Source organism: Condylostylus longicornis, unplaced genomic scaffold, assembly GCF_029603195.1.
Source record: "Condylostylus longicornis isolate FDR11 unplaced genomic scaffold, ASM2960319v2 ptg000081l, whole genome shotgun sequence".
Lineage (NCBI taxonomy): Eukaryota > Metazoa > Arthropoda > Insecta > Diptera > Dolichopodidae > Condylostylus > Condylostylus longicornis.
In genome coordinates this window covers 2,280,792-2,296,084 of record NW_026578049.1, presented here as the reverse complement: position 1 = coordinate 2,296,084, position 15,293 = coordinate 2,280,792, and the positions used below count along the sequence as shown (strand labels likewise).

Here is a 15,293-nt window from a genome sequence, read left to right as displayed (position 1 = left end):
AAAATACTAGTTTTCTTCTATAGAACAAAGTTTTAAATCATAAAGTATAAAAATATTTTAGCACGTTTTTTTAAATAAAAGTTTGGTGGAATTATAAAAATTTTCTTAATTTAAGAATTTATTTTCATATTAATAATTTTTAAATATTTTTTATACATTTTGTTACTCATTCTTTTAGTTATATCATATAATTTTCCATGAATTCTTAATATTTTATTATTTAATTATGAAAATTATTAAAAATACCAAAAAAAAAAAAACTTATTTTCTATATATAAATGCAGTAATACCTTGTTTAATATTAACCATTTTAAGGCGATTTGGTTATGTAAAACAATGTTAAAGATATTGTTTACTAAAACTTGTTACAATAATTATTCACAATAATACAATAATCGTTTATTAACAGTTTGATGTTAGATATGTTTAATATAAACACTTTAACCCCTAAATAATTTCGAAAAATGACTTAATGCTGCCGGAAAACTTAATCACCGAGAACATTTTTGCGTAAGAATCAATTAACTTCAATAAGTTGAAAGTTTAGTTCGATTGAGTACAAAACAGCAAAAAAATCATCCATAATTTATGTTCTTTACCAATTTTTTAATTCTGTAAATGACTCGAACTTCATTTCGTATTATTTTGTTTAAAACGCTATTAAAAATGGAAAGGTATTATTTGCATTAGAATAGGATATTACTGGAATATTTTCATTATTGATCTAGTGAAAATTCCTAATACCATAGATACGCATTGAATTTGTAAAGTTGCTTATTTATAATTTAAACTTATATGAATTTCTTACAAAAAATTATAATAATAAATATAAAAATTATATATTTTTTTAAAATTTTTTTTAAATAAGGCTTTTAGAAAAAATAATAAAGAAAATAATGTTTTTTTGTATTGAGAAGCATACGAATTAAGTTCAAGAAAAGAACAATAATTTAAGAATTGTTTTTATTAAAAATTCGAATTTGGACTTTATTTTAATTATACGTATTTAAGAATTACTTACATAGGTATAATATACGTATATTTTATAAAATTCATACATATTTTACTACTGAAAAACGAATATGAATATTTTGCTATATTTAAAATAGACAATTAACTTAAAACAAAATTTTTAATATTCGATTTTTGATTCCAAGTTCGAAAATTTGGTGGCATACGTGTAGTATGCACATGTTATTGACTTCTTTCAATCTTGTTATATTTTTTAGCTTTTTAGAAAAAAATCTCATTTTGATTTGTCATTATATTTAAAATTGTTTGCTTTTTCAAATATTCAAAAAAATGAAATATTGAGAAAATAGTTGTATTTTATTATGTATATTATATAGAATATAATATACCGAAAGGTTGATCGATCCGTGATATAACCAAAATAAGCTCACATATAAAATTTTATTAAAATTAATTCAGCCGAACTTACACGTATACGCACACAGACAGACTGTCTAAAAATAGTTTATTTACACTTCCTTATCATGGAGAAGTATGTTTCTACCGGAAACTGGACATGCTCAATTTGTTGCCTCTCTTATTGTATGCAATACGGTCGGTAAAAGGTACGAACTAATTGTAAACAATTTGGAAGCATCGACAGTTAAAAACAAATGAATGTCAAATAAACGAATTCTGTCACTAAGTATTACTTGGTCCTCATTACTAAAGCATATTGATTAGCTTTTAAAACGTTAAACCTGGCACGAAAGTGCTAAAAAATTTGTTTGGCCTTCTTAATGTTTTTATTTAAATAACCTTGCTTTGTTATTGCATAGTTAAAATCCATTTTTAGCAATTTGGACCTTACTAAATCGCAAAATTTTTTATTTTACGATATGGATCACAGTCCATAGATACAATGTATCGACACAATATTGCATTATGGATGTCAGGAATAGTGTGAAAATTTTATATTATATTTTTATATAACGTACATATTATGTATCTGTGCAGGTATTATGATTGTTAATTTTTTATAATCATATTTAATATTATTTTATTTGGGAAAGAGTAAAACATTTTTAAAAATGAATAGGTACTTAAAACTTGAACTGAACCAAAAAGGATGTATGTGTATGTATTTATTTATATTGATATTAATTAATTTGTATGTTAAACATATAGGTTATAAAGTACATCCATGTCATAATAATATTCGTATACATGTACATTTTCTTTTTTATAGTAATTAAAATTTAATATTTTAAAATGTGTATGTGTATAGTTTTCATAAGTTCAAACTTTTATAGGCAATTATTGGTATTTTTTCATCCAAATAATCTCATTTAAATTCAAAGCTGATATACATTAATATATGTATGTGTATATAGAATTTATAAAATCTCATTTTATTTATGCTTCGTTTTTTTTTCTTATTTTTTCATATAATATGATTATTGTGAATGAAAAGAAAAGAAATTTAAAATAATTAAAAATTTTTAAATAAAAGTTTTATATTAAATAATTTTTTTTATAGAAATTGTGGTGTGTGCTTTTGTTTTTTATTTTTTGATTTTTAGAATAAATTTAATAAAATCTTAAATACATTTAATTAAAAAATAATCTGATTGTATATGTAAGGTACATGATATAAATAAATATATATGTATGTACATGTATATATACGCACAGGATGTCTTGTTTCTAAATACACTGTCATATACTATTGTAAAAACCTTCATGAGTAAGTAAATCATACTAGATAATATCTTTTCAAATTTCGGAACCACATTTCGGTCTAACAACCCTCTAATTGAATTAGGTTTAATTAATTATTAAATTATTTGATAATTCTATTGATAAAGCTTTAATTTGCTATATCAGTTGTCTTCCTACTTAATATGGTTTGGAAGTTATTGAGATTGCAGTTCAATAGAAGAACAAAGACAATTTATTGCAGAAATTTTCTGGAATAGGATTTTTGGTTATTATTATAGCAATTTAAATTCGGTGAATTCAATTATTTTAATATTTTGTTCAACTATCCTCCATCCCTACTAGTTATAATTAGTATTATTCTTGCAAATTACAAAATATTTTCAAGAATAATTTTTGTTAAATTTTTAATTTCATGAATATTTTTTCAATTTTTTTGTTATACAAACTATATGTATGAATGTATACATGTATATATCTATTAATATACATATATATGTATGTATATACTTGTACCCTACACATAATTTAACTATATTATTTAAATTTTATTTTATTTTTTTTATAAATTTCGTTGTTCATAATTATTCTATTAATTATAAATATTAAAATTCTTTATTATTATACCTTAAGTTTATTGAATTGTTTTAATATTTATACAAATACATATAAAGTATTGTATTATGTACATATATATATATATATTATGTATACATATGCATACGTAATATGAAATAAATAATTGATGAAAAAATTAAAAAGAATAAATTTAAATTGAGTTTGAATTTTAAAATAAAATTTTCTCTTTTAAATAAATTATAAAAATATTATTTTAGTGTCATTATATAATTATTATATAAAAATTTTAAATATACATTGTATATGTATATATATATTATGCAAGTATAAGTGGCGAATGTGCGTTAGTATGTATTGTGTTTGTATAATTTGATTATTTTTATAATTAATAGTTTTTATTTTATCTTTTACTGTTTTTATTCTAAATAATTAAATTTATTAATTTTTATTTTATATTCTAAATTTTAACCTATGTAGTATGTAATTGTATTCAATTATTATTAAATATTTTAAGTTATACATATATAATTTTATGGCCAACCAAAATTTATACCAGTCATTTGATAAAATTTATTATTAAATGGTCTATAAAATTCTCTAAGTCTTTCAATTGCAGCTGGATCAATCCATGGATGATTACGTCCTTTTGTTTTACCTAAACAATGTGGCGTTGATCTGGCTTCGGATTTAAAAAGGCATGGGAATCCTTTTGATGAATTAAAATAAAAATGTTTTTCCGTAACAATACGTTTTAAATTTAGAAAATCCTTTTTTTTTTAACGAATAAATTATAAAGAGTAAAATAAATAAAATATTAAATTAGTATATATGTTATATAAGCATTAAATATAAGTATATATTAAAAAGAAAACAAAATTCAATTATAAATTTACTTACTTGAACTCTTCCTAATTCAAAAGCTGGATCAACAATTAATCTTTCACCACTAATAAATAAAAGTTGTGATAATGGAAAATATTGCAACCATTTCTCTAAATGTTTTGAGTATATTCCAATTTTAATAGGACCCCATGTAATATCTACTTTTGAATAGGATCCATTAACAAATGCTAATTCTTCAAATTTTTTCATATCAGATTTTTTACTTGAGGCTTGTGTATAATCTGATATTGCACGGGTAACAGGATCACGTACAACAATTAATAATCTATATAAGGAAGAATAAATAAAATTTTTCTTTAATAATTTTAATTTTATAATTTTTTAGTTTAATTTTTTATGAAGGATTCAGACTAAGCCTTCTCTTAATAATACCCAACTGATTTCAATAAAACAGGTAATCGATTTTATGTTAGTTCCCAGGTAATTGAGTGTAACATGAAAAAGGGATTAAACTGAATAAAGAAATTAAAGTTTTCTGAAAGGCTTTTATCATCAATTATTTTGGGTCTCATTTCCCTAATGCTTTTCCTGGTGTACCACAAAAACTAACCTAAGTAGATTAAATCATATGATCTGAAAATATTATTTGCTAAAGTTCTGGAAGAGAGTTAATGATGAGTAAATTAAACATTTTAAATTTTTAGATTAGTTCAGTAATCTCACTTTTTAAGTAGAATTCTCATTTTTCTTCATTTTAGATGTGTTTTTTTTCAATAAGGGTACTTACACTTACTCAGTTATTAAAATTTTAAAATATCCTTTCAGGGGTGAGAATAAAACCCTTAAAACTCATATTGTATAGTTATTAAAACAAAAGCACTTTTAAATGACACTTTTAATTTGCTATTAAAATATTTATTATCCTACGAAATTCAAAAGTACTGATAGTTTTTACTAGCACAAATATTTCATAAAAAAATTTCCCCTAGTTCTATGCAAATTTTTTTAAATTTCTCGAAAACTTATTTAAATAATTTTATTATTTAAAAATTTTTAATTCTCAGTAGCTAACTACAATATTATTAATAAGATTAAATATCACGCCGAATGTTAGTGTTTAAGACCACATCAAACACGTTAGAAGTAAATTCGCAGTTAAAAGTTAAGAAATAAAAATCATTATCAAATATTTTGATTTAGTATGTTAAAAAAAATGCATAAGAATCGGTTTGACTCAATTTTAAGTTGTGTAGTTGAATCTCAAGATTTCGTATCTTATACTCGTATTGTTCTCAAAGCAAAAGATGACTTAGGCTTAATTAGTATAAGTAGTTTAAATTTAATTTAAATAAGATTTTAATAGATTTTATATATTTTCCGTACCAAACCCTTGGTGTTTTACCAAAACATTTTACTAATATTCTGCATTTCTACGAAAAAATACTTTTCCTGTAATGTTAGGTATTATTAGCAGTATGTATAAAGTGCAAGAAAAATCATTTGGAATCGTATCAGAATTATTAACATTAATTACAAATATCATTTTATTTAATAATAAATATACCATATAGAATTCATTAAAATAAACAAATTTTACAAAATTATTATTACAGATATACATATATATGTATATATATATATATCTATACATATATATATATATATATGTATTTTTTAATAAAATCCAAATTAAATACACTTGAAATTCAAATTTAAATAAACTTTAAATTTTTTATTCTGTATATGAATTATTAATTGAACCTTTAGGATTTCCCATAGGGACGCAATATCCTGATTAAAATCAATTCTTAATTTAATTTATTAAAATTTTTATGATATTTTTTTACTCATGTTTGATATTTGATTTGTATGTATGTATGTACACATCCAAGGATTTTTTGATGTTTTTTTCTGATGTTATATCTTATGATTATTTATATAAGTAGTGAATGCTTAAATATTGTATTAAAGTTATAAAGGTTATACATGCGAGTACCATATATAATACTGCATATACATAAGATTTTACTTTAATTGCAAAGTAAATAAGAGAATTAAAAAGAAAAAGGGATTTACTAGGAAAGTAAATATAATTATTGTTATTATTATTATGTTTTGGCTTTTCTTAAATATTTAATCTGAAAATTTTATTTTATTTAATATTTTTGCTGTCTACAGAAGGTAAAAATTTTTTTCTCATCAAATAAAATTTTTGCAAATAGAATTCTTCCATTGGTCACCAGTAATAAATTTTATATTTGAGGTGAGATTTTACTGTCAGTTGTATGCAAAAAAAAAAAATACTGACACCCTTTGACTCAATTCTTAAATATAATTCAAGTAAGTGAAGGGGTTAAGGGGACGAGTTAAATAAAATTTCATTTCTTTTTGGAGAAAATAGACTTTAATATTCGGTATCACATAAAATTAATTAGACTTTTGTAATATTCGAGATTTCACCGTTTTAATTCAATGAAAAGTTATATTTTCAAAGATGGGTTTAATTGTTTAATATGGCCAATGATGCTAATAATTTACTAATTTGTTAATTGAATAAATATTATTTAATTACGAGAATTAATTCCTTTAATTTACGAGAATAACAAATTTTAACATATTTGTCGAGCAGGTAGTAATTTTTACAACGCTCTCTCGATTTCTCCATAAGTGTTTTATGCACGATAAGAAAATTGACACTGAATAAGAGAGCCGAAAACAGTATCTAGGTACAGAGAATATGAACGTGTGAGAAAGCAATATAAGGGAGTTATTACAAAAGCGAAAGCACTAGGTGTAAAATTCATTATTTCCTCATCGGTTAAAGATAGAAAATTTTTATAAGAAAAAAATAAAAACGGTACTCTATTCAAATAATTAATTTATAATCATAGTATATTGCATATATTGAGGAGGAAATTTAAGATTATATAATTTGATAAAAAGATTTTATAAACAAAAACATTGAATTTGATTGCTAATTAATTCATTTTAGGAAGTATATACATCCATAGAAGAACGATTACTATTATATTCTTCCCTGTTATATCATATAGATCATACAGTATGGCTATTTTCATATTCACGTCTGAAGAATGGTGATTCATAGTATGGGTTATTTTCGAAACTTTAAACTTTCTAATTGGAAAAAAGGTGTTGTAATTTCAAAATATCTATCCTGATTTTTGAATCTGTATTTGACTACTATTCGATTATTTGACTCTTACTCGATTTAAGAGAACGAGTTGATTTGCCTCTAAAACTTTGGTATAGTTTAAGAAATAGAGAATGCATTAATTGAGTTCAAGAGACTCGAATTAAAAATATTTCATAAAAATAAGTTGAAAAATTTCAAAAATTTATGTAGAATATTTGTTTTTACGTTTTATTACTGCAGAATTATATTAAAAGACACTATATTTTTATGTATATAATGTTATTAATTTTCTTACTCGTATACCAATCCCATCTAAACAAAATTTTTTTTCTTCATATTTCCTATTTGCTATAAAATGTATAACAGTAGACCATTTTAAATTGATAAATTATTACAAAATAATATTCTTTATTAAGTGTGCAAGGACACAATTGGATTTTAGAAGAGAAAAAGATAAAAGGATATGATTTTTTTTTTTTGAAAAATGAACCCTTTTTAATGAATTTTATATATAATAATTAATGGCTTTTAAAAATTTTATAGAATATCTTATTAAATATAATTTTAAATGTCAGAAGTTGAAAAAACTGCACAACGTTTGATTTTTAAAATTACAAAATGAAGCTGTTGAATTGAATTTTAAGAAGCAATTAATGATGAACTTGATGAAAATATTAATACTTTAAAAAAAAAATATATATATGAACATATATATATAAAAATTGAAAGAAAAATTTTTTAAACATTAGGATTTAGAATTTGTATTATGTAAATAAATGGCACAAAAACGATGCTTTTTAAATTTTTTTCAAAATTTAAATTTTTTTCAAATTTGTTAAACTTAATTGACTCTAAACTACATTAATCAGTTTTAAAAAGTAGTTAATTTGTCACTTTTCCAAAAATTTTAAAAAAAACAGTGTTTATTAGTTTCATTCTGTCCGTCCGTCTATCTGGTTGTGTGTTTTGTTTACTTCCACAGCATTTAAAATGAATTCGTGAAATTACACATAAAAATGGCCCCTGAGAGTCTTAAAAATGTCATTTATAAACTCCTTTTTTTTTAATTCTGCAAACGTATAAAAGTAGTGATGAATTTCTTTCGCCGCGGAATAGTATACGTAGAAAAACAAAATAGAGGTTAAAATTAACCCTTACCTAAAATTCATTTTTTTAAATTTTTCATATCGTTTTACTTCTTTTCTTCTTTTTCTTTAATGGCTTGAAAATTATAGCTTCGTTTTAGATATTAATAAATAGTTTATTCCGTTAGAAGAATATTTTTTCCACTTTTATTCACTTTCAAGTTATCGTCTCCCTAAATTTGTAAAATTTCGATTTTTCAGTACATTATATTTCTGAAATTATAAGCTTTTACAAATTTCAAAGTTAACAAAAAATGTTTCGCCATAAAAAATATAATTATTTATCTTAACTTATACAATTAACTCTTGAATTCACCGTTATGTTAAGGCCTCTTGAAATTTTTTTTTTCTGTCGTCCTAAAAGTATGCAATTTTCTGAAATATTTTGGTATGTATATTAATAAATTATTTTTAACAGCAACTGTTGAAGAGAAAATTGCTACCTAACAAATCTTTCGCTTGACCCAACTCTAATTGTTTTTTTCGACTTTCTCCTCATTTTTCATTTTATCATCTTATTCCTCTTATATAAATAAATAAAATTTAAATTTATATGTTTAAAATTTGAGTACTTACTCTTTGTAAAATCAATTTGTTTTTTTTTCTACTATACAATTTTGGATTTTACTACTACTGCATTATGTAATATATCATTATAAACATACCTTATATAAAATTTATTGCTTATATAATTCAACAGCAACTCTGTATTATTAAAATTAACGCATCAAAAAAAAAAGAATTAAAATTGACTTTATTCTGAGTATGAGAGAGACATACGATAATATTGCAATATTTTTTATGTACATTATACATATATATAAATAGGACTTTAAGTTGTCGCTAACCTAATATCTTAAATTACAAAAACAAAAAAAAACAGAAAAAAAATTTTATATTTCAAATGGTTTTATTCAAAATAGAATGCAAAAAAAAAAAAAAAATAAAAAGAAAATTGGAATAAAAATACTTGACAAAGTCAACAGCACATAGGCCACTTTATTAAGGAATTATCATTGTACACACACATATATATACTGTGTTTAGTAAAGGCCTATATGATATATGTATGTATATATAAAATTGTGTATATAAGCTTAAGAAATTTTAAATCCTTATACTTAGTTACCTTAAGAAATATGTTCTGTATACAGATTGTATGTGTACGTGCACCTTACATTTAAAAAGGATTTCAATTAAAATTGTATGTGAGTAAGAAAAATTCGTTTTTTAAGGATAAAATTTTTTTGAATCATAAAAAATATTTTTTCTTTTTTGTGCTATTTTTGTGAATTTCTTTATGAGTGGTTTCATTTTTTATTTTTTTTTTTTGATTACTATCATTATGAAAAATTATTGATTATGATTTATTTTTATTTACTTTACTTCTTTATATATATATAGGGTTATGTGTGTAATATAAAATTTTTAAGAGTATGTACACTCAGTACACAATATGTGGGTATATAGTAAGTGATTTTTATTAACATCATTAATTTTATATTATTCTTATTTTCTATATAGAATCTTCATTTTCGGTATTTTAATTTAGTTCTAGTACATACATATTTACGGTATATATATTATAATATATATTAAATATACAATTTTCAACATAAATGTAACCCAATTTTCGATTTCAATTTAATATATAAATATGCATATATACGTATGTAAGTATGTACATATGAAGATTTTTGTATAATAATGTGTAATAAAAGCGAATAATTTGCTTTGATATAATTTTGATGTTACCATATAAATGTATTTAAAGTTTAAATATATCACACTATACAATGTGTTTAGTATATATATATATATATGTATATATATATATGTATATATAAATGTACATACAAGTGTACATATGTATATATAAAATCATGTATATATGATGATTACAAGATTTCTTTAAAATTTATGTCGAGTAGAAATGTGAGAAAAAAAAAAGAAATCGTATTTTCATGTAGGTATGTAAGGTACAGAAAGGTGAGATCATTAAAAAATACAAGAAAAATAAGAAATTTTTTTAAAAAACTAGGTTTTTATTTAATTTCTAAAGTGTTTGTTTAGTATCCCCTAAAAATATGTTATTTTTTTTAGTTCAATTTTTTTAATTTAACTTTTTTTTTTTGCTTTTTTCTTTTATTTTTTCAAAATTAGATTTTATTGAAATAAAAAAAAAAATTAAAAACATTGGTTAATTAATTGTTTTTCAATAATTTTTCTCTGTGTATAAAGGAATTTGAAAATAAAATTTTTAAAACTGAATAAAATATCTTAAGTTTTATAATGTTAAAATTTTTTGTTTAATGACCGGCATTTTCATGTCCAAATGGGTTCGTTGAACTATAGATCAAATATATTTTTGTAATTTTAAATATGGGCAGTTGTTTTTTATAAAATAATGAAAATAATTTATAAATAAATTAATTTAATGCACTTGGCTATAGGAAATTTTGTGGAGATAGAAAAAACTGGATTATGGAAAGAAAAAAATTGTCTCTTTCAATAGGTTTGAAACATGAAAATGAATTTGTTTCTAAGCGTTTTAAGAAAAAGACCTTATACAAATACATTTGCACTGCTAAATTCGATATTGTGATCAAAAATACTTAAACTGCATTGTATTTTTTTTACAGTCCAATCGCTTTTAAAATTTTAATATTAATACTGCATTTAAATTGTAGTAAAACTCTTTTCATTGTATTTTAGATGTCACGGTCTTAAAATTTTGAGTTTATTATTTCATTTTTGTTTTATAATATGACCGTTTTTATCTTTGTTTGGCCAACCACTGTTAAAAAGTTTGATCAAAAATGTTTTTAAAACATTCTTTGTTTTACTCTCATTTCTTTTATTTTTGCTTTCCAAATTTTAATTTTTATTTTAAATTTTTATTAAGCCTTTTAATTAATTGTAGCCTTTACATTTCATTTGCCACAGTTTTTTTCTTTTCTATTAACGATATTTTTCTCTCTAATGCTCTCTTTTTTTTTATATTGAAGAGACAGAAACAGGGTCGCAAGGAAATAAGAATGCTATGAAATCAAATAAAGTTTGAAAGCAACAAAAATTAAGCTCCAACGCGATTACATTTGTAACCATTTTTTTCTCAGTGTTTAATAGGAAAATAATTATAATTATCTTATTAACACTTTAGTTTTGAATGAAATTTTAAAAAAAAATTTATTATCATTAAAAATTTACGGAATTTGATAATTTTTTCCAAATGTAATGTTTTATAATTATAATTTAGCGGATAAAATCTTTCCGGTCTACCGTTGTTGATTGCCCACGTGACATACGTTATGCAAGGGCGGAAGTATAATTTATTTGGCCAAAAAATAAGTATTTTTGTTAATTGAAGTATTTTGACTGAAAAATTTCTAAAGCAATTAATATGCAATATACTTAAGAAGCATTGCAAAATGGGCCAAGTAGCATTATGCATTAATTTCCTTTCAAACTTTTTTTAAATAATGGGCTTTATAAGGTAATTTAATCATTAAATGTATCAGAAAAGCAAGATTGCTAAAATACTAAACGTATTCGGCGCTGCTTTTATTTCAGAGTCTGTTGCCGCATAGTTTTTGTGCACCTGCTCCCTGGTGTATTTTCGTCTGGTTCGGTATTCTTGTATATAAATTTAATAATACAGATTCTTTAACTAAGCTCTCACATACTCCGACTATAATAAATACATGCAAACCCAAACTTTTTTTCTTTAAAATTAATTAATTTTAATTAATTTTTATTAAATTTTTTATATTTTTTTTTAATATTATAAATATTTTGAATGACACACACATATGTTAATTGAATCCTACATGAATATTAAAACCAAATAAATTAATTTTAAGTGTGCTAATAATGTGCTTCTTTGAAAACCCCTAATTTAATTCAAACTTGTTTTTTTTTTCTATTTCTATTTTGTTTTTTATATTGTGTAATATGTTTTTTTTTATTTACATTTTTATTTTGTTTTACAACAATCTATTGTAATTTTGTTATATGTATAACACTTAAATGGCTAAAAAGACACTCCAAGTTAGATAAGTATGTGTGTATATAGGCATTACATACATTTATTCATTGCAGCAACAGAATAGCGGATGTTACAAAAAAAAAATATCAATGAAATTGCACATTTTTTTTTTCTTTAAATGGAAAAACAGGAAAAAAAAGAAAAAGAAAATAATTATAAAATTACGATTTGTAACAAGGGGGTAGAAAAAGACAAATATTTTGTAATATTAAAAATTTTATGACAATTTTATAAACAATTTAATAAACAAAAATTGAAAATTTTTTTACATTTTTGTTTTGTTATCCTTGAAAATTTTCCTCCAAGAACAATTAATAACCGTTAATAAATTAGTAATTTTAAAGGAAACCTTTTTTTTGTTATATTTAAAAAAAATTTTAAATAATTTATTTAATATTAAATTTGGAACATGTGACGCGCAGAGAATTTAATTAACTCTAACTAATAGAAAAACAGACAAAAGAAACTTACTTTGTTGATGGATTCATATGATGTACACGTTTTGGTACTTCTTTTGTTACAAAATAACTTGGTGATTTTTCCATTGTTATTTGGCCTTCAATTGTAAATGGCATATGATTACGATACCATTGTAAACCTTTTTTATAATGTTTATCAAAAAAATGTATTTCACAGCCAGCTGCTCTTACATCCGGATGTAATCTTATAAATTCCAATAAAGCTCTTGTACCACTTTTTTTAACACCAATTATTAATGTATCTGGTAAATGTCTTGATGGTTTTAATCCTTGATAATTTAATAATCTATATTTTGGTGATGCTTCTGTTTCATTTAAATTATATATTAATGGTACAATTCTTACAATTGAACCAAATATTTTTATTTGTGACAATTCGGTGGTATTATTACTATTACTGTTATTATTATTATTATTATTGTAATAATTATAATATAATAAATTATTATTATTATTATTATTTAAATAATTTATTTTCGTAGTTGTTATATTATTATTATTATAGGATATTGATGATACAGATTTTAATGATGATGGTAAAAAATTACGAATTGAAGAATGTTTACGTATTGTTTTATGTAAATTTGTTATTAAACATGTATTAAATGTATAAGAAAAATATAATAATGATATACAAATTAATATTATAATAATAATAGTACGATTACTTAAATTAGAAACAAAATTAATAAACATTTTCCATATATAAATATAATTGTTATATATTTTTAAATATAAGTTAATTATAATATTTTTTTGTTTTATTTATATTTTAATATACAATGTAAGTAAAGACAAGATATAAAAATCAACAATAACAAAAATAACAAAAACAATAAAAAAATGTGATTTTTTCACTTAATTTAACTCTTTTTTTCTTCTCTCTTTTCTTCTTCTTTTATAACTGTTTTGTATAGATATATATATATATATATATATATAATGTAACGAGAAATGACTTTAATATATAATATTTTTTTTTGCTTTGCTTTGCTTTTAAAATTATTATTATTTTTTTTTTAATTATAAATTTGAGCTATTTTCAATTTTTCATTTATTAAATATAATTGAACTACACATTTTTCTATTTTTAAATTCTATTTTTAATTTTAATTTAATTTCTAAATTAACATAATATTATAATAAATAAATAATTTAATAATTAATATTTTCATAAGGATAAAAATTTTTTCCTAATATTAATTCTATTCTATTTGTGTATTGTGAAAAACTGGATATTGAAATGAAATTTTGTAACAAAATAACCCCGAAGAAAAATTTGCGAGGAAATTTTTAATACAAAAAAAAAAAATTTCCCATATTTTTTTTGTAAAATAATTTTTTTCTGTCAAAAAATTTATACTTTTGAGAAATGTTTTTATTGTAGTTGATTTACTACTATTTTTAACTTAAATGTCAAATAAGTATAAATTATTTAAAATAAAAATTTTTTTTTTGAATATTTATTAAAAGAAAAAATCCGATTTCTTTCAAAATATTAGGAAAAGGGAAAAACTGTTATTGTTGATATTAAATATTAAAATAAATCTATTGTAAAATATTTTCGAATAATGGAAGTTTGTTCTGCTAAAGAAGTTCTACGAAATCTTTAATTAAATGGGAAATCAAGCTAACTTTTCGATTTAAATTTTAAAATTTCAATAAAGAAATTTGTATACGGTAATTGCTGCCTATTTTGAAAATGTGGGTGTTTCGAAAAAAAAAATAATGTAATTACAATGTTACAAATATTCGAATAATTGTGAGTCGATGATGCTTAACGGAAATTTTGAAAAGTTTGAAAATCTCCAGTTGCTCTACTTAAATATTAATTCGCAATGAAAATGAGGAAAGGTAATTAAGAGTGAATGCAAACATTTAATTATAGTGATTATTGTATAGCTTTCAAATGTAGTGTTGAATTTTTTAAATTTATACTAAATTTATGAGTAAAATTATTGTAAATTTTTTATTACGCAAGAAATTTTAGTAAAAATATTTACAAAATTTTTTTCATATACGGCAATATTCATTCGAAAAATGGCGGAAAAATTTTATTTTATTAAATATTGTACCTATTTTGTCTTTTCGTTTTTATACTTTATAAATCGAAAATACCTAATTTTTTCCTAAATAATTTATACAGCTAATAAAAATTTATTGTTTTAACAATTAAATGTTTTTATGATTTCAGAATTGAGAAGAAAAAAAAAAAATAACAACAAAATAAAAATAAAGTCAAATAAAATTGGGGAATGTAAGAATTTCCCTTGACAATAAAAATATTTTGTTATGCGGTTTATTTTTTTTTATATTTTTTTTTATAATTTTACGTTTTATTTGTACCTGCGCATTAATGTTGTTATGGGATTTTT

The 15,293-nt window shown here is 21.6% G+C and overlaps 1 protein-coding gene across 1 annotated transcript; it reads right to left on the bottom strand.

Moving 5' to 3' along the window:
• Window positions 1-3,601: 3,601 nt before the first annotated feature.
• Window positions 3,602-15,272, bottom strand: LOC129613301 (heparan sulfate glucosamine 3-O-sulfotransferase 3B1). Its single transcript, XM_055527301.1, has 4 exons — window positions 15,265-15,272; window positions 12,911-13,315; window positions 4,147-4,417; window positions 3,602-4,016 (listed from the first exon to the last, which is right to left on the bottom strand). Exons 1-4 carry the CDS (start codon window positions 15,270-15,272, stop codon window positions 3,780-3,782), a joined length of 921 nt encoding a protein of 306 aa, XP_055383276.1. The 3' UTR covers window positions 3,602-3,779.
• Window positions 15,273-15,293: the final 21 nt, after the last annotated feature.

Coding starts and splice junctions, on each gene's coding strand:
- LOC129613301 (XM_055527301.1), bottom strand. Junction 4,418..12,910: donor CATATGAATCCATCAACAAA/GTAAGTTTCTTT, acceptor TTCCTTATATAG/ATTATTAATTGTTGTACGTG. Junction 4,017..4,146: donor TTGAATTAGGAAGAGTTCAA/GTAAGTAAATTT, acceptor TAAAAAAAAAAG/GATTTTCTAAATTTAAAACG.